The 20761-nt window shown below is 42.3% G+C and overlaps 1 protein-coding gene across 1 annotated transcript; it reads right to left on the reverse strand.

Annotated features, from left to right (window-relative positions):
- Positions 1-292: 292 nt before the first annotated feature.
- ppm1j (protein phosphatase, Mg2+/Mn2+ dependent, 1J) lies at positions 293-19475 on the reverse strand. Its single transcript, XM_052075168.1, has 10 exons — positions 19008-19475; positions 11926-12040; positions 10177-10509; positions 9468-9580; positions 8632-8716; positions 7214-7332; positions 3659-3722; positions 2604-2711; positions 2236-2387; positions 293-1362 (listed from the first exon to the last, which is right to left on the reverse strand). Exons 1-10 carry the CDS (start codon positions 19280-19282, stop codon positions 1215-1217), a joined length of 1512 nt encoding a protein of 503 aa, XP_051931128.1. The 5' UTR covers positions 19283-19475; the 3' UTR covers positions 293-1214.
- Positions 19476-20761: the final 1286 nt, after the last annotated feature.

Raw genomic sequence — 20761 nt, forward strand, 5'->3', positions numbered from 1 at the left:
GTACTAAGGAAGATTGATAAGTTTACATCTTGCCCTGCAGCTGAGCACTATTTCACTGACAATTGATAAAATGCCAACATGCCAACAGTTGCTAGGCAACAATTGCCGTGCAAGAAAGCACCCAGAGTAATCAAGGCATCAAGAAAGTTTGAGGATTTTGTGTGTTACTGTTATTCAGGTGCTATCCCTACGGTAATTACAATTGATCAAACCTATAACATGCTAGAAGGTGCTATGCTAACATATATTAACATTTGTCCCCAGATGAAAGAAAATAAATATAATAGTCTAGAGAGGCAAATGGGAAATTGTGATTTATTTCTAAGGAGGAACATGACATCATTCACATTTCAGCCGGCCTTATCTTATATAATACAGGTCACCGTCCTAAACAAGCACTTATGGATAAGAAAGATAAAAAATAAAACATTTCCGTACTCTTCAAAAATATATGGAAAATCTAAATCACGATCATCATGACAAAAACAATAGAAGAGAGGTATACGCTACATTTAAGGTCATATTTCTCACATGGTATGACAATACAAATACTTTAGTCATCGTTTAATAAGGCATATGTGTGAATTTTATCACAGCTTACTATACCTAGATGTTAACGTTACCCTAAAATAACAAAAAAGCACTGATTCTGATCCTTCATGCTTAACATGTACAGTTTCTGCTGTTTTCCACACCAAAGACAACATATGTGCAAACTTTCTTCAAGTGTTGTCCTACCTTCATCACCAACAAAGGAGAATACAGACTGATAATGATTACGTGTGTAGTGCAGGAAAAAGTCAATTTACTTCAACCCCATGTTTCTTTTTTTCATGATGTTTTCATTCCATCCTGGTGCCACGGAGGCATCTCTTTGGTTTCCTCACAATCGTGACGCTACAGAGAGGCTCGTTTATGCAAAAAGGAATCACAATTGTGAGAGGTGTGAAGATGTACAGTCCATGCTGAGTTTTCAATCTAGCTGCCCAGCCTTGAATGTGAAGAGTAAGTACTACGCAGGGGGGTTAAATTTCACCAGCAACCATCGCCAAGGAAGTCGACACCAGTGAACATTTTTCTGTTATCAGTCAGGAGGTGTAGGGTCCAAAATCTGGAGATGGATGAAGGTGCTGCTCAGACCCGAGTCTTCTTTGGGAGGGGTTGTGGGATGGAGGTGGTCGCCACTCTGTTTTTGAGCTGGGAGATATTATGTCTCATGTCTCTGCCTCGTGTCCTGCCAATGGGACAACAAACACAGTGATGTCATCTCCCGAGCCCAGCCTGTCGTTGGGGAGCCGCCAACCGCGCTCTTTCAGAACTCCTCGGGAGCGCATCAGTAGGTCCTGTGCCGCCAGTGTGTACCTGCAGAAAACACACATATCCCCTCTATAAATATAGGTCATTAATTAACTTTGGAAAATCACTGGAATGCCTGGCAGGTGGGAAAGTAGAGCCACAGCTGCTGATGCACTTTTAAGCGATTTATTGAACGACGGGGGAACAGCATAAACATTACCAGTATGACCACACTCAATGAAGAAGCAGCTGATGGCATCAGCTCTAACACAGACACTCACACACAGACTAACAGCCCCGCCTCTTAAAGATACATGGATACATATCAATGACAATACATTTTGTATTTTCTTACATTCAAATATGTCTTGTTAAAAAATGTGTTCTACCATTTTTAAACATGTTTGGTATGGATGGAGTAAAACTAATCAGATATTTTTTTAAATGGTCTCTAGTGCAAATTTTTACCAACTGCAGACGGGTCTGCAACACAACCCCCGAAAAATACTTTATATAGAATGACTGGATCATTATTTTCGTACATATATAGGTATTCCCCGCCCACCCTTTAAAATTTTGGAAAATTCACATGAACTTATCCATATACACTTTTTAAGCACACAGTAAACATATTTCAGCACACCACGCATACCATTCCATTGCCGATGGTTCGCAAACAGAGAGTGTTTTTCTGTCCCCAAATTCATATCAATCCATTGCAGCCCTCAGGATAATCTTGCACTGAATAGACTTTCTATAAAACCCCTGCTCTCGGATTTTCGTGTTTTGATCAGCGATGGTCATAGTAGCCTTTCACCGCATGGTTAGTCAAGAATAGATCTAAGCTCTCGTGAGGTAGGTCGCGATCAGAGCCAATTTTAAAACCCGTTAATGACACATGCCAGACTGTCGCCTTCATGACAGGCAGATTGCAGTTACCTCATGGGGTCCGAGGGATCGCAACATGCCAGGTAGGCTAAGACGGCGTCAGCCACCTCCTTGTCCGTGGTTACATCCCAAAGTCCATCTGAGCCCATGACTAGGACGTCGTCTGGGCCATGTTTGTTGTCATCAAAGTTGTAGACTTGCACCTGTCAGAAGAGTGTATTCATTTAGGTGTTATTCTTGATGCATCTATAAATATTAACATGAGAATGATCAAACTTCTGTTTGCTGAAGTAAAGGTACTAAGGTTTATCTAAGTGTATTATCATCACTAAGCAAGATGACAGAAAAAAAGTGTTTGGCTGATACTGAAAAAGTTGTTGCTGATCATTTTTACAGGATGTTTGAAGGTAGGTGCTCACCTCTGGGACGCACGAGAGGAACGGCTTGATATAAATATTGGAGCTATACACTTTCAGATCGTGATCCCCCAAACCACGAGTCACTCCGATAGTCGCCATGACACGTGCCTGATTAACACAGACACACACACACACGCACACGCACACGCACACGCACACGCACACGCACACGCACACGCACACACACACACTTTGTTAATCAGACATATAAATGGAGTATTTTCTCAAGAAAAGCTGGCAAAGCTGTGATTTGTTTCCCTCACTGGTCTGCTACAAAAATGGCCAGCCTTCAATGTTACACAAAAAAATCTTGCACAAATATTTTTTTCCCCCTGTGGCATGATGCTGCCAGGAAAGTCTTGGTACTACAACAGACATCTGGCTCATGGGGATGATTACCGTATTAAGTTAAGCAATGTTTATGTGCGTGTTGTGCGGTATTGACATACCTGTCAACTTGTGCGTTTTCCCCATATTTTATGTTTTTTTAAATCATTTCAAATCATGTATGGCGTATTACAACGTTTATACAAAAAAAACAATTGTGAACCCATCTCACAAAGACTATTTTGGCTCAAATCCAGATCGTTTCACCTGCTGGTAGCCAACGACAGTGCCGTCGTCGATCGCTACTATTGTCACGACAAACCAGCAAAAGCAATCCTCAATCGTATATTTTTTGTCATCGCTGCACACGGTCGGGTTCATAAAGCATGATGTGCACATCCGCGGTAAGCCGTTGTACGGGTTTTTGTTGCTTTGTAAGGGGAATTGTAATCATTTATAAGGGCAGGTATTAGCCAAGGTTGACGGGTATGTATTGATCCTCTCGAGTACACCACAAACTAGCAAAGCAGTAAGCACATTCTTGCTGAGTTTGTCCCTGTTATGTGCAGAGTTTCTTTGTTTTGAAAAACAGAGTACTAATCAGTGCATGATGTTGCAGACTCATATTTATAGAGTGCAGGTGTCAAAATGTGTTTTGATTCGAATTGCCTATAAAGCATCACAGACCTGAAAAATGCTTTGAATGTTTTGCCGGAGCTGCATCTCACCTTTTTACCCTCTCCATATATAAGCGGAAATTTCAGATCATCTTCAACGATTGTCTTGTAAGCCCTGCAACAAGACAGCGCCAAAATTTCAATAAAAAGGCACAATTATTCTGTACACTGGTACCTCTAAAGTCGACAATTCCTGAGGTTGCACAAGTAGTAAAGTTCTGTTTGTGTGAATGCTGAAGAGCACAAAAATATGTCATTGCTATTCCACCCAAAAAGAAAAAAACAGTTTACATTCTATTGCGCCCACATTTCTCAAGCGATTCAACCCATCAAAGCATAAAAAAGTAAAAAATAAATGTCTCTGAACTCTTGGCCTGTCACAATATATTTTAAAATTTCTCCATCGCAAGATCTCTGGTGCACAGAGATCTTGCTTTGGAGCGATACAGACTAGGTATGCAGATTTTGCCGTCAATTCTGGCATTCTAAATGAGTATTTGATGCCAGTTGCTAGTATCTTTAAGTTCCTGGCGGGCATAGCGAGGTTTGCTGAACCGTGCATAAACAAGCAACGAAATAGGACAAATAGAGCACCAAAGAGGACAGCTGCTTGCCGATGCACATGGCCGCGCCAGGTAGCCTGAGCGCTATTTGGCACAATTATTGCTACTAAACTCAGTAGCGCCACATCAATAAATGAGAAAAATAGTTGAACGTGCCGATGAACTGACCGGACAGGAACCTAACTCAAACAGTAAAAGCAAACCGTTTAAACCAGCGGTGGGCAAACTACGACCCGCAGGCCGGATCCGGCCCGCCGAAGATTGGTGCACAACTAAGGTTTGATTGCATTCATTTCGTTTGGACCTGTAATGACAGGTATTTCAACACCAGGTGGCGTAGTTACTTCAAGTTTCAGAGCACAGGGAGGGAGGGGAAGACGAAGAAAGAGGCAGAGAGTAATGACCATGGAAGGGAAAGTGATATGTATCTGATTAAACAAAGCGGGTAACAAAGTACGAAACATTCAGGAGACGCCTGGAGTCGGAAAGACTCAAATCTATAAGACTTTGAAAAACAAGGAAGCGATACTTACTCAGTCCGATTCTGGCAATTTCCATGCTCAGAGTGAATTGCTTGTGGCTCGAGTGAATGAACATTTCTAGAATGGTTTGATTGTTATCATGTTAAAAACTTTCCACAAACTGGACCGCGAATAAGAGTCGGAGAGCAGTCAAATGTGTAGAGCGTGAACAACAGGGGGCTCAGTACACATCCTTGAGGAGAACCGGTGCTGATTGTGATGGTGCAGGAGAATGTTACATTATTACTGGCATACAAAGACATTGTGCTATCTTCTTTATTTTCTATTTCTAACTTTTGGCCCGGCCCTCCACAATATTTTCTGCTTCTCATTTGGCCCCCCCGGGAAAATAATTGCCCACCCCTGGTTCAAACGCTCTTCAAAAAACATTTCACCCTAGGTTGTACATGTGTTTGTGAGTGTCATCTTGCAGAGAAGAATCAAAGTGACCGACAGCGAGCAACGAAGCAGCGCGACTGAATGTTGATCACATAGGTTAACAAAAGTGCATGTAAATGATTATTTATCTAGCCCGGAAAAACTATTCTTTTTGTATTATATTGATCGAGGGAATAGTCGATGGAGAAATTATCGTCACGGGCCGACTGAATTGACCATATGCACGGAGTGTTGTGATGTCCACATTCTTTGCCGTGAAAGTCTGCTTTGCGGGGATAAATTTGCAGTTACAGCATCAAAGTCTTTTCTTGGCATTTCCTTTCCACCGATGAACCGTCAACCACACAGTGGCGCCGTTTTGTTTCCACTAGAACTCTGAGAGCCATCATATTGACCCTTCCCAAGCTTTGATGTGTTGTTATTATAATATCACAAAGTCACTGTGACAAACTACAAATTTGGGTAAGGTGAGTTAAATTTCAAAAGCCATACCCAAACCTGATTACAACCATACTTGTTGAATCAAGAAATTGCCCCAATATAATCTGTAACAGAACGTGAAGGAGGCTATAAGATTTCAAGAAACAATGCATCATGCCACAGTCCAAAGAAATTCAAGATCATATGATTTTCCACAACAAAATTCCCAAATTAAGAGATACTGTATTGTATAAATCTACCTACTCCTTTCTTGACCTTTTTGAATCACTCCATATTGAAGTCTCATATTCCACATTTCAACAATTCAATTCATTAAAGTCGTTCAGTGTTGTTTTAGCTCTTAAGCATTCAAATGCATTTTCTACAGAAACTGCATTTTATAATCACAGTATCCGTCTAAAAAATACATTTAAAACAATTCAATGAAAAACATTAAGAACCGCCGGAAACCAAACGTGCCTCTTGTGTTGAGCTATTTTTAATCGATCAAGGACGATTAAAAATAGTGTGCTATTGTTTGAGACTTAAGGACATATTCTCCCATTCACGCTTAAGTCAGTTCCTTACGCACCTTTCTTACCCGCTTTCAAGATGCGGCGATTCTCCCGTCTAGGCTCCTGACACATCCACCATGCGTAACCTGGAAATATGTGCGCAACCACCAAAGAGGCGTGATTTGGTGAAGTCTGAGGGTGGGACCTAATCTCGTGTAGCTTTGATTAGACATAAAAATTCAATTGAGATCCGGTGATTGTGACATTAAGTTGCATCATGGATCCGGAAGTTATTGCTAGTTATGTGTATCTTCTGCCAGGCTTATTTACAGGCTACTTTGAAGGAGCATGTGCTTTTGCATTCACTTTTTAATAAATATCCAAGAATAAGTAATTTAATCAGAATATTGTGCTATTAACAGAATGTTTCAGAGACCATGCGGATTGAGAGTTGACCAGGTTGCCAAACTGCGCACATTGCATACTACCGGTAAATACCCCCGAAAATCTCTAACTTAAAGCACGTACTATGGAACCTGCAATGTTTGTGATCGGCAATTGAACTGCAAGTCCCATCTGCACATGGAAATGCTCCTCGCAGGTGAAGAAGACAGTCTGCTCGCACCGATCCTTTTTTTCATCAACTGAATTAATATGATATAATGTCAACATTAGGCCATCATTGTAATGTAGTAGTGTCACATACACAGCCGTTGGGAAGTCAGTGAGGGTATATGGGACAGGTACCTCTGTCCACACGTCATTCCGACAGAACAAATCAGCAGAGTCGGCCGGTGACAGTCATAACTCAGCGACTGCAAAATGCCTCTTAACGTGCAATATATGATGTTTTGCCTTTGAGATGTGTGAAACCTTAGTGCAGCCTCTGGAGCGCAGAGGCCGAAAGACGCTTAAGTCTACGGGAAAATGCGCGCTCTGAAAGAATTGACAGCATCCCGCCGTGATCGCTCCACCGAGAGTGTGTACATTTCATAAAGGTGCATAAGTGAGACACTTAAATCGGTGGGAGAATCTGTGCAGTTGAAAAAGTGCTCAGCAGCATGCCTTTTCCAACTTAAGCACGTGGGAGAATATGCCCTTGAATGGACATCCGGAAGTCAACCGACAGAAGTTGGCAGCTGTAAGTGAACGAATGAGCGTGAATTAGTGAGCGCTGTCGGGGCTTACCAGCCACTCATGGTGTGGTCCCTGTATAGCATCTTCTTGCCCAGCTCATTTTGCTGGATTCTGCGCGGGAACTCAATGTGAGTGAATTCATTGCCCAGGAGTTCAGGCCTTAGGAAGCCCTGCCAATAAACCAAGAACACTCATGTCAAACTGTCTTTAGTCCAACGTCCATTCATTTTCGAGAGCGCTTGTCTGAATCACCGGGGCCATATAAACAATGAACAAGAAATGTCAAAATAAATAGGTTAATCAACAACCAATCAGTTATCAAATTCATCGACATCTTTTTTAATCAAGTAATCATTTAGAGAGATTGTTTCAGACAAAAAAAAAAAAAAAAAATCGCCAAAAATCCTTATTTCATCCGCCACTCAAAAGTAATTATTCGCTGATTTCTGATGTCCTTCATGAAAGCAGACTGATTAGTCAAAATAAGACATTTGCAAACATCTGCTTTTACTTTGGAAATCAATGCGCAAACCAGTCACCTAATCAGTTTAAAAAAAAGTGAATACAACATCAATCACTTGTGTGATGTTTAAAAAAGAAAAAAAAGATACCAAAGGAACAACAATATTTGGTTATCAAACAGTAATGGGTGGTGGGGGGAATGGTATTGTAATACAAAAGAAAATGTTATCCAAATATTTGATTAATCAATGGAATAATTGATTCTAAAAATATGATATCATGACAGCCGTACAGTGAACCATTCACACCTAGAGACAATTTAGTGTGATTAAACCAAATATTTTTGGAATGTCGAAGTACCCAGAGAAAACACACGCACGGACAATTCGAACATACAAATTCTACAGAAGAATCGTCGGGAATCCAACCCAGAACCTTAGAACTTCCTAATCTTCCTAACCGCTTGATCCTCACTAGGGTCGCGGGGGGTGCTGGAGCCTATCCCAGCTGTCTCCGGGCAGTAGGCGGGGGACACCCTGAATCGGTTGCCAGCCAATCGCAGGGCACACAGAGACGAACAACCATTCGCACTCACACTCACACCTAGGGACAATTTAGAGTGTTCAATCAGCCTGCCACGCATGTTTTTGGAATGTGGGAGGAAACCGGAGCACCCGGAGAAAACCCACGCAGGCCCGGGGAGAACATGCAAACTCCACACAGGGAGGCCGGAGCTGGAATCGAACCCGGTACCTCTGCACTGTGAAGCCGACGTGCTAACCACTGGACTACCGGGCCGCCCGAACCTTAGAACTGTGAGGCAGAAATGCAAATAACCATGACCAATGGATGGGTGGTTTCCTTTCTATCTGCTCATTACAAATGTAAAGGCAAAACAGATATTTTAATATTGGGGGGACTGTTTTTTAACAAGTCAGATGTTTCCCCCCCCAAAAAGGAAACACTTAAGTGGTTTCAATAGTGCATCATGTCAACACGAAAAGTACCAGATATTGTAGCCGTTGTCTCTCCGACTCTGGTGTAAACTCGTTGGTCATGGGAACAATTTCCTTATTCCGGATTATTATAGCCCTGCAGTGACAAGAAGTGCAACAGTAAGATTGTGTGAGTGTACATGTGTGTGTTTTCCTTAAGCAACGCATATAGTCCTCTGAAGGCTGCAGTAAGTAAAACTAACACGAGGGGGCAGATGAGGTACCCATAAAAGAACAGCACAGTATAAACCTGTTTGTGATGCTGTATGGATATAATAAAGCATTATTCAGAAATGCACAGCAGTGGTAAAACCCTGAAGGTGCCTGGTGCAAACATGCATTACTTTCAGCTGGTATTTAACCTACAACAATATGGTTCATAGTCCCAACAGACTGCGGCTTCAAAGCTTTAAATTTAATCCAAAAATGACTGCAATGCTGGGGACTGAAAACAAGACCTCACCCATGCAAAGCACACGCGCTATCACCGTGCTACAATCTGTGCAAATTAACCACGTCTGTGCCTTTTGTACATCAAAAATGTGAAAGGGTCTAATGAGAATATTTTTGGGTGAATATTGGATTGGAAAATGCCAATAAATAAAATCAAATATTATATGCTCCCCTCACCCCACACAAGTTGAGGAGAAATAGACACAAATCAGAAGAAGTGTATAATATTTGCAAAAATTACAAAGGTAATAAGTCACCGCTACATCAATATAACTATAACAAACAGGTAACTTTATAAATTAAGTAATCAATTCAATCAATGAAACTGAAATACTGCACTTTTTTTTTAATAGGAGGGGTCTAACAAATGATAGTCACGACACAATAGAGCTCACCTGCTATCTCCAGCATTGGCCACATAAAGTTTTCCCATGAGATGAATGGCAGCTAAGGCACAACAGCCCCCAGATATAGCATATGACGCTTTCTCCTTTTCGATTAGATCATCCTGAAAAAAAGCCACATGTGCAAAAGGAAACGCATAATAATAATGGCAAAACCGCAAAATGACCATCAAACCTAGATGGTACTTGAGATGGCCTCGGCAAAAAACAAACCAAAGAAACATCCTCACCATACAGCATCGGCCATCTGTTTAGGTCTTAGATGCCTGCTTTGAAATGCTGCAATTTTGGGCGAATTCTCTTCAAGTACAAGTGCTAGAATTTAATAGAAGTGGTGGTGTCATAACTAAATGGCCGACTTTGTGTTCAATTCGGGGTGTCAGTTGTTCAGTCTTTATAGGAGAGGACCATTGAGGGAGTTTTTGGGCATTGTGTTCCAAACCCCCAACATTTTCACCAGCATAAACGCAATTGCTAAAAACTGGTGAGTTTTCAGACCAAGCAAGGCCTCGTTGCCTCAACACAATCAGAAAGCTTTGGTTTTCATTAAGTTGAGGTGCCTAAAAAGTGTTTCATTCCTCGAAAGAAAAATGAGAAACAGTTATTCCAAGTGAGCCATCGCACCAATCTGCCTAATTACACTTGAATGGGTCTATGATTGTCTCCCTATTGACAAATTTGTAATCTCACGTCGACTCACCATCTGCTTGAATGCAGTCTCAATCACGCCCATCACGAGGCTCTCCAGGCTGACGACCTTCTCCATGTGGTAGCGCACAGCTGAATCGCTGACAGCGTCAGGTTCCTCCGACTCCTGCGCTGCCCGCTTCTTGATCTCAGCCTGGTAGGGACTGCCGTTCTTGGCCAAGCAGATGGGAGGTGGCGCCCCCTCATGGTTATTCAGCAAATGAAAGATCTCGCCCAGGCGGTCCCTAATTAGGCGGTGCAGGAGCTTGGAGGCCATGATGGCGGCACCAGAACCGGCATGTCCGTCAAAGACGCCCCAGAAGTAGAGGGGGATCCCAGTACCATCCTGAAACAATAATGAAAATGCATGATTAATTATTAAGTTGTAAGATAAGTTATTAACTCTTTCATTCCACAAGACGTAATTTGTACGTCTTTTTAAAATTCGGCCCTGCCTACCAAGGACGTACTTGTACGTCTAAGTCTTTTTTTTTCCGTCATAGAGAGGAGGGTCTGATGCAATCTGTGAATGAGAATAAGCCGTTTGCATAGTAAATCATGTAATAAAGCGAGCAGTAGGTGGCAGTGGTGCCTCACGTGCTTGAAATGCATGCTTTTACAAAAAGCTCTTTTTCTCCCTTTTTTGCCCAGGAAACGACATTTTCATGAAACTTAGCCATTTTGTAATGCCAATTGCTGAAGAATTTCAAAAAATTTTATCTGCTGAAAGAAGAGAGTCAAACTTTATTTGAGTAGGCTCGATGTTTACATAGCATTAGAACCAAATATTCTGTGGGCCTTGTAAGATCAGTCAAAATCCAGTAAAACACTGGGATTGAGGGGGTTGCTCCAGTGAAAATGGCTGGGATTGAATGAGTTAAGATGCTTGAGATCATAATATGTCAGACCACTAGGTACACCGTCATCATCGACTATCTGCCCAGCAATGACAGTTGACGGAATTTTGTATCGGTATCATTTCTCCATGTCAGACCAAGAATATAACCATTTTTTAAATAAAATCTCCAACATAAGATATTTGGCAAAGTGCAGAAAAAGGTCAGACTGGTGTTTTTTTTTTTTTTATTGAACACTCTTTCAAGCGTTCCAAAACGGCTCATCTGTGTCAGTTTTATAAGACATTCAATAGAAGAGGTGTGAGGTAGCTGAGCTATAAATGCCACACTGACAAGTGTTTATTTACTGTTAACTTTCTGCAAGTAACAGCAGTCCACCAACATTTTAAGACACAACTGATCTCTTTTGGGATCATATTTTGTGGTGTATTTATTGTACAGTTTACACTACTAGGATAGGCATTTTTTTGGGGTTCGTTGTCCCCTGTGAATCACGGAGGTTGACTATTTTTAGAATTTTGTTGTCGCTGTTTCTGACACTTTTGGATTAGAGGTCAAACTGACCGAGGAACATTATTGCTGTTCACAATAAATGTAACAGGATGGTTAATGCTTTTGACTAAAACATATCGTTAAGAGCAGCCAGGAGAGGGCCATTTGTACTACTTTCTGATGTCGCTGAATATTTCTAGTTATGTATATTTTACTGGCATTTGGAGCATTTGGAGTGATGGTATGACTGTGGATTTTTGGCTCCGTTGTTGCCCCTCAGTGACTTTGCCATCAGGACAACACAGTGAACACTATAAATGATGAGTGAGCATCGCTTGCCAGACTTTTTAGCTCACATCCCTTCGCTCGGCATCCGATTGGATGTCATCACTTCAGTTTTGCCATTGGCTCACCTCGTTGTCATCCAGCAGAATGGAGTTGCGCTGTTTGCTGTTAGGCTTCCTCACAAACAGCTTCTCGCAGGAGGCCTGGTCCTCATTCAGCATGCTCTTGCCGGCGTTGATCACCCTAGTGCGCAAGAGCCATAAGTTAGTGGCACAACACAGAATAATAAAAATGTTTGTTTATTTGCCCAGCGAGTCGTGGAAAAAGTGGGACGGGATCCAAATGCAGTATGACCCACAGGGAACTTGCAAAAGGGATTAATTATGAGCCTGTGCCGAGGAGCCTGTGCAGAGGAAAATGGCATTAAAGTGAAGCGCTGCAGCATTGATTATCTATTGCGCAAATTTATGTTACAATGTAGAATCTGATTATTGTACATACTGATTTTATTATACAGGAAACACTCAGTGACAGCACAAAAATCATTAAAGGAGGGCATTCATTCAGAGGTTTTTTTTCCATGACTATGTTTGTAATCCAAATCATCTTTCTGGCTGAAAGTGAATGAAACTCTAATTAATCTATTCCAGCCACCACAATAGGACCAAAATTAGGTTATGTTTTTCCTCAGCAACACGGTGGTTGACTGATTAGTATATCCACCTCACAGTACAGAGGTGCAGGGTTTGACTACGACTCTCGCCCTTCTTGTGTGGAGTTTGCATGTTTTCCCGGTGTCTGCGTGGGTTTTCACCAGGTACTCCGGTTTCCGCCGACATTCCAAAAACATGCGTGGCAGGTTAATGGAACACTCGAAATTGTTCCTAGGTGTGAGAGTGAGCGTGGATGGTGGTCTGGGTATACCTCATCTACTGCCGGAAGACAGCTAGGATAGGCTCCAGCACGGCCGCGACCCGTGCGAGGATAAGCGAATTAGAAAATAGGTGGATGGATGTTTTTCCTGAAGAAAAAAAAATGCACTTGGGAATGAGTTGGCGTGAAAAGAGCGATAATAAGCGTTTCTATTATACATGGACTGTGTGTGTGTGTGGGGGGGGGGGGCGTATATACACACATCCACACACACACCCGCACACATTTCTAGACAGTGCCAATTATGTATTAAATCTCATTGTTTAGATTTTATTTGTTTATGTTCTGTTGCACCTTGAAAGGGTAAGAGACTGACGAAGGACTTTGTGGACTGGTGCCAGCAGAATCTCCTCCAGATCAACCCTAGGAAAACTAAGGAGTTGGTTGTGGATTCCTGCAGGAAACAGTCCTCACCAGCACCGATGAACATCCAGGGTATGGACATAGAGAGGGTGACCTCCTACAAGTACCTAGGTGTTCTTCTGAACAACAAAGTGGACTGGTCTACAAACACGGACACCCTGATTAGGAAAGGACAGAGCCGACTCTTCCTACTCATGAAACTGAGGTCTTTTGGGGTTCAGGGGTTGCTCCTTAAGACTTTCTATAACTCGGTGGTGGCCTCTGCCCTCCATTATGGCATTGTCTGCTGGTCAGGCAGCATCTCAGCCCGGGACAGAAAGAGACTGGAGCGACTGGTGAGGAAGGCCAGTTTTGTCCTGGGCTGCTCCCTTGACACTCTGGAGGAGGTGGGCAACAGAAGGATGCTAACTAAGCTAAAAGCTATGATGGACAGTCCCTCCCACCCCCTCCAGCCCGCCCTGACAGCACTAGGTAGCTCCTTCAGCCAGAGACTGTTACACCCGCGCTGCAAGAAGGAGAGATACCGACGCTCGTTCCTACCGACTGCTGTCAGGCTGCTGAATAAAAATAGTAAAAATAATAATAATAATAATTGAATGATGTGAAAAACAATTGTAAATAGCACTGCGATGTATCCATATTGTATTTATATTGCACTTAATTGATCGGTGTTTGTTTGTTTTTCTTCTTTCTTCTTTCTACCCTCATTCTTGCTGCTGTAGTCTGTAAATTTCCCCAGTGTGGGACAACTAAAGGGTATCTTAAATCTTGTCAGTGTCATTTACATTTGACATCACATTTGCACTTCAAGCCCATTGCACAATGTTGCTAATTATGGATTGGCGTCACAAAGGGAGAGGATTAGGAATATTCCCTTGTGATCTGAACACAAGACAAGCAGGAGAGGAGACCTCAGGAAGAGCCAATAAACATGCAAACAAAAGGAAACTCAAACACAACCTATGACCACTCTCTTTCCAAATAGTTTAGCTGATTCCAATCGCCACAGAAAAGCCTAATATGGGCAAGGCCCAAATGGACAAATCCAACAAATCTGGATTATATTTCTCCCCTCCAAAAGGGGGGGGGGGGGTCAGAAGCTTTCTCCCCACTATCTAATCAGTTGAAAGCAGAGGACTGGCACGGCAGGGATGGTGCACATTAGGACTAATGGTGAGGGAGACTTAAAGGTCTCATGACAGTCGTTTAAACTTTGCTGTCAAGGCCAATGCATGCTGGGCTCTTTGGCATACAACCAGCACAGAGAGACACTCTTCTACATTCTGAACCCGCAGCCCTACCCTCCAATTGCTTGTGCTTTATTCTGACCCAGTCAACAATGTTTGGTTTTTCTATATCGTATTTGTGCAAATAATGTCCAAGGGGTGTTTGTTGAGTCAAGTGTTGATGAGGGAGACATTTGGAATAATGATGATAAACATATTACGGGTATTACGAAAAATAGTGTTTTCGGTATGCTGCTGGAATATTATTATTCTCCAAGAAAACAAATATAACTAGGGTTAAAGAGCAAACTTATGTTTCAAGATATGTCTTTGTGTGGGTGGCCCGGGAGTACAATGGTTGCACGTCGACTTCACAGTGCAGAGGTACAGGGTTCAATTCCAGCTCCGGCCTCCCTGTGTGGAGTTTGCCTGTTCTCCACACAGGGTTTTCTCCGCGTACTCTTGTTTCCTCCCATGTTCCAAAAACATGCATGGCAGGCTGATTGAACACACTAAATTTGTCCCTAGGTGTGAGTGTGAGCATGCATGGTTGTTTGTCTCTGTGTGGCCTGCGATTGGCTGGCAACCGGTTCGGGGTGTCCCCCCCTACTGCCCGAAGACGGCTGGGATAGGCTCCAGCACCCCCTGCGACCCTAGTGAGGATTAAGCGGTTCGGGATATGGATGGATATGTCTTTTCAGGTTCTCAGCTCAAATCCCAGCCTCGTGGAGTGCGCAGGTTCTCCTCCCCATGCTTGCACATGTTTTTTTTCCCAGATACTCTGGCTTCCTCACACATTAAAAAAAAATGGATATCACAATAATTTGGGACTCTAAATCTACCACTGGTGTGAATGTGACTGCAAACGCATCTGTGATGGTATGGAGCCGTGTTTGTTAGCGCCGATGGCATGGTTAACTGACACATCTGTGAAGGTCCCATGAATGTTGACATGTACAGTATATGCAGACTTTTTCATGGGTGCCCCCATCTTATTTCAGCAAGACAATGCCAAATCACATTCTTTACACATTCAGTGGGTTTCCATGCCAAAGCGGAATAAAAGCTGCAAATCAACTTTCGATAGCTGCCGTCATGTGCTACAGTGAAAAATCCCACCTAGTCATAGTCTTTTCTGTGGAATCTATCCTCAGCCTATTATGGAAAAAACAACTTGTCAATGTACCGGTAGGTATTGTTGTGTTCTTTCTGTAATGCCCTAAAAGGCCACAATTTGGCTAATAGGACAACTGCGTCAATAAATGCGTCATAGTTGAAATAATTAACGAGCTTTGTATGTCAGGGAAGAGCTAAATTTAGTATGGGTTGTTAATGGAGGTTCAGGAGAGTCTTCATATTGTGTAAGGAAAGAAAAAATGTGGGTTGTAATGTCACATATGGGAGACCTTAAACATACATTTGTCCCATGCAGGATATAATCATTTGCCAGAAACTGGTGAGTTTTGGATATGCTGAAGTCCATAAAATGGCACACAGCAATTCCAGGAGGGCTTCCACACCAACTGGTGGTTGGGCCCTCAAAATAATGCTCCGGTTTTTGAACTACTCATTGAAGAATATTTGAATAAATATTGCATTTGCTCACACTGAAATCCACGTAATGCTCTATTTTTGGAACACCTCGTATTCTGGCATACACTGTTGAACTCTCTTTTGCTCTTGTATTGGCTTTTCCGAATGTTTCCGAAAATACCAAATGTTGAATCCATTGGGTGAATATTATCCAAGCCAATTGCAAGACCATGCATCCTGTATTATCGCTTTTGTTGTAATGCAAAGTACTTAACAGGGGATTAGTTTGTGGCCTGTGAGTGTCTTGCATGTAATTATTATATCCAAATTAATTAATACTGATGGAGAGGGGGAAAAAAACCCTGCCATTGAGTCTATTTTTACCTTACTGTCTGTTTTTCTTTGACTGTTGCAGAACCTCAAAGCCCGAAAATGTGCCTCTTGTAGATGACCATGCAGCAATTAGACAAAAGCATTTTAAACTAAGTGCACTCTCGAGGTTGTATTGACGTTCACCGTGTCGGCGCATCAGTGAGCATCGATTAAAACCAGTTCCATGCCAAAACTCAAAATTCAACGTGCACACACATGGGACCAACTTAACTGTCACATCCATTACACTCAGTTCAATCCAGAAACTTCTCTCGTCCCCAGTTGCACTCCTTTGAGAGTCTCTGCATGAACACACGCGTTACCTCCAAGACCTAATCCCAGCCCCTCAACAAAACATACTGCCTTTTACTCAGTAATACTGACACAGAGGGAGTGGAATGTGTGGAAATGTTATCGCACAGCACGGAATGTTCACCTCACAGCGCATTTGAGACAAATGTGGATATTCCAGTAAGTGTGGTGCAGGTGTAGCAATAGTCTAAAACACCTGCTGTAAACTGAAAGACAATAAAACAAAAACAATCGCCCATAACATGAAAGCATGCTGATAGAACTCTAAATAAAACTTACTGCGATGCCTACAAACAAGAGCGTTAAAACTCAGCAAAAGCTGAGGATGGGACCCTGCAGTAGTTGCTGGGGGATAGAAGCAATGCAGGAGGAGCTGAGTGATAGAACGAAATATATGAGGGCTGTCATTATCAAATCTTTTTCGGAAAAAAAATGATTTTGCTTTGAAGTGAATTTTAAAACATTTTTCCCCCCAATGCTGTTGATGAACCAGTTATTGTTAATTATTTGGTAGTGTTTAGTGATGAATTAAAAACTAAAAGAGTAAATAGCATCATGTGGGAAGGATTGATGTACTTACAAAGCTTTTTGAAATGGATTAATTTACTGGTTCTGTCATTGTTTGCAAATGTCTTATTCTGATTAAAAAGAAAAGACAGGCAGTTTGATTTCATGAAGGACTACCGACATCTGAGAATTACTGTTGACGGGCAGCTGAAATTTGAGGATTTAGACAATTTTAAATTGAACGTCTCTCGAGTACTAAAATCTTTGTTTATGAATTTGCTAAACGATTCATTCTGGATTCCTCGATTCATTTTGACATCTCTTGAAAATATGTATAAGAACTAAGGAAGTGTTAAGACATATAAACTACTTTTCCACTCTGAAACAGCCATGTAACGCCCTGTGTAGTCGCTTTTCATTACATTTTTTCAGGGAGGGCAGTTACAATGAAAGTGCTTTTCAGAACCTCCTCCTGAGTGCTTCGAAAACACGCAGTCAGCTGATTGGCCTACAGACTTAGGCGTTCTTTGAGTGATGCGAGTCATAAAAAGAACCTGAGGGTGGGACCAATTCATTTAAACACAAGAGCAGCACCTATGGGTAAGGGTCAAGGGTCAGAACATGTGCAGGGGACCCTGATGGAAGGCAGGTTGAAGACGGTCGAAACTCCATAGCAGAAACTGAAGCCTATTACTGATGGTGAAAACGCGACATAGCTACATGTTGGATAGTGATTAATGTGAAGGGCTACTACTACTTTGATACAACCTTATGAAATGACAAATTTGCCCACATTACCTTTAATGATATGGCATCAATAATGATGTGTAGAGTCAAGCCACTGATCACATTAATGGTTTCTCACAACAGACACCGATGTAACAAGAAGTACTAAACACTGTATTTCTATACATACATGCAAGTATTCAGTTGTCTAAATGATCACTTCTAACCCTGGAGAACCCACGGGGTCAAATTTGGCCCCTATAAATTCTGCTACTCAAACGCTACCCTTAAATCACAAAGGATCAAATTTGGCCCTAATCCTAAATTAGGATTAAAGCATTGAATATTTGAAAAAAAAAACATATATTTTGTTGTTCAGTGAACATATAGCAGCAATTTAATAGATAATTCATCATTTTCCAAAGACGAAAAGGGCTCTTGGGTTCTCCAGAGCTAAAGAACAGGCCCATGATCTACTCGTGTTGTTACTAAGGGGACCATGTTGGTGAACCCTGGATTTTGAACTAAAGGTGGAACCTTTGGGGTAAACAACACTAGGGTGTACAAACATGTACAACTGCAACTAATGGGTATAGAAACTAGGCAAAAGCAGTTATGGGGCCTAATCAAAATTAAGCGGCAACAGCTACGGAGTAGAACCTATGCAACAGAAAAAGAAGTTAGAGGTTAGAGCTTTCGCAGTAGAACCGGATGTTAGAACCTACACAGCAAGCTAACTTGTATAGCAGAAATGGAAGGAGAGAAACTGACACAGCTGAGGTTTACAGGATCCGTCTTTGGAGCAGAAGTGATTGGTAGAACGTTTGAAACAGAAGCAGGGTAGATCCTACAGACCAGAACCTGATGGAAGAATCTGCACAGCAGAACTGGAGGATAGAACCTGGATAGCAGAACCTGAGAATAGATCCCAGCATCTAAACCTGATGGTAGAACCCCCACAGCAGAAACTGAGGGGTATCAACATTCACAACATAAAATAATGAGTGGGCGCCACAAGAGGAGATGAAGGGGAAAACCTCTGCAGTAGAACCAGTGAGCCAGCGCAGCGGCATTTGATTTTAGTGCTTGCTGCGGATGCGGCAGTACACTGTGAGCTGGTGAACATCCTGCACGAGCACTTGTCACTTGCAAACGTCAAACGCGTTCGGTCATGACGCGCGACACAATAACAAAAAATGGACGAAGAACCCCCAAATGAACGCCAGTCGGGCACTTACTCGGCGTATCCGGTGTGCCATGGGAGCTTCCTGCCTCGCTTGAGCGTGAGCACCGGCCGCGTGACGTGCTCGGTAGAGTACTGCAGCAGCTCCGGAGTGAGCTCCAGGAAATCCGGGCGCCCGTAGGGGAAGCGCGGCGGCAGGCCGTCAGCTCCCCCGGACTGCGCGCCGCCGCCTCCGCCGCCGTGATGGTTGTGATGGTGGTGGTGGTGGTGGCCGTGGGGCATCATCCCTCCCACCAGCGTGGACATGGCGCTTTTCACTTTGCTTATCATCGTACGCACGGACTCGCACAACAAAAACAAAAGAACAAAATAAAAAGGAGAGAAATCAAATGATTCGCGCTAAGGAGGCGAACGAAAGACGCGGCTAGTGACGAGGAGCATTTCAGGAAGCGATCTCGCTTTTTTTCTTGCTTCCTCTGAGCACCCATGTGACGACCAGCGGTGTTTGTCTCAGTCAAAAAAAAAAAAAACACTGCCTGCCAGTAATCCTGCAGCAGCATGCACAAAGCTTCCTACAAGCATTTTAAAGCTTTTGAACGCACAACGCACATCCACCACCTTCATGGCATAAATACAAATTTAAATATAAGAACCGAATGGATTCAGAGGATTTTGTCGACTGGAGACTCACGAGCCTACAACAACAGTTACGTCATTATTTCTCATTACATTACAGTAAATGTGAAAAACACTTCTTGACCCATTTGAAACAATCAAATGCGGTTCTGATGCAAGAGTTTGGTGTTGTTGTTCTACCCACTGGTTTTGATTCACGTTTTCTACATTCATGCTCTGGTTCTTGGGTTTCTATGATTTATTTTAGACAGGTTCTCCCCTTCCCCATCTACGGTACAGGTTTCAGCCTCAGGTTCTGCTGTGTAGTTTCTACCATCATCTTCTGATGCATATATTCACTCTAGCCTCAGTCAGGGCCAGAAATATTGACAGATGGACACGTCTTATCCTTTTGCCTCTAAAACCACCACGATTGTTCTTGTAATGAAACGAACAAGATGTGCTGCAGATTTTCACTCGGCCCTATTTGAGTGTATTTACATCAAAATCAGTTGAACGGTGTAGCGATCACAAGTTTGTACACGTTTCCCACTTTTTAATTCATGTTCAAAGTCTGCAGTAAAAGCACATCTTGTTTGTTTCATTTTAAATCCATTGTGGTGGAGCTTCAAGCCAAAAAGAATTGTTGACGTCTCGATATTTTTGGACCTGACTTCAGGATCTGGCTTGCAACAGTCCAATGTCTGGACTGTCAAGCACCTCCTCTTGTGTACTGGCACTTGCCAGAAGAAAGGATACACCAGTTCAGTCGAATGAGAGGCATAATCATCGATTTTACAAAGGCAATTCCATTGAAGGTTGTACGTTGTGTTAAACACAAATAAAAAGAGAATACAATGATGTGCAAATGTTCAACCTATACTTAATTGATTACACAACAAAAACACGATATTTCATGTTCAAATTTAATTGATTTACCTCATAATCATTAACTGAGAATTTTATGGCTGCAACACATTCCAAAAAAAGCTGGGACATGGTCATGTTTACCACTGTGTTACATCGCCTTTTTTTTTAAGAAACAACATTCCATCAAAGTTTGGGAACTGAGGACTTGAACTGTTGAAGGTTTGTGCATCTCGGTGGAATTATTTCACAACATATTTTCACTGGGAGACAGTTCTGGACCGCACGCAGGCCACACTGGTGTAACACATGCAGAATGTGATTTGG

This window comes from Hippocampus zosterae, chromosome 9 (genome assembly GCF_025434085.1).
Source record: "Hippocampus zosterae strain Florida chromosome 9, ASM2543408v3, whole genome shotgun sequence".
Taxonomy (NCBI): domain Eukaryota; kingdom Metazoa; phylum Chordata; class Actinopteri; order Syngnathiformes; family Syngnathidae; genus Hippocampus; species Hippocampus zosterae.

Coding starts and splice junctions, on each gene's coding strand:
- ppm1j (XM_052075168.1), bottom strand. CDS start 19,282: ATGATAAGCAAAGTGAAAAGCGCCATGTCCACGCTGGTGGGAGGGATG. Junction 12,041..19,007: donor TGGCACACCGGATACGCCGA/GTAAGTGCCCGA, acceptor CTTGCGCACTAG/GGTGATCAACGCCGGCAAGA. Junction 7,333..8,631: donor GACAACGGCTACAATATCTG/GTACTTTTCGTG, acceptor GTTTATTGGCAG/GGCTTCCTAAGGCCTGAACT.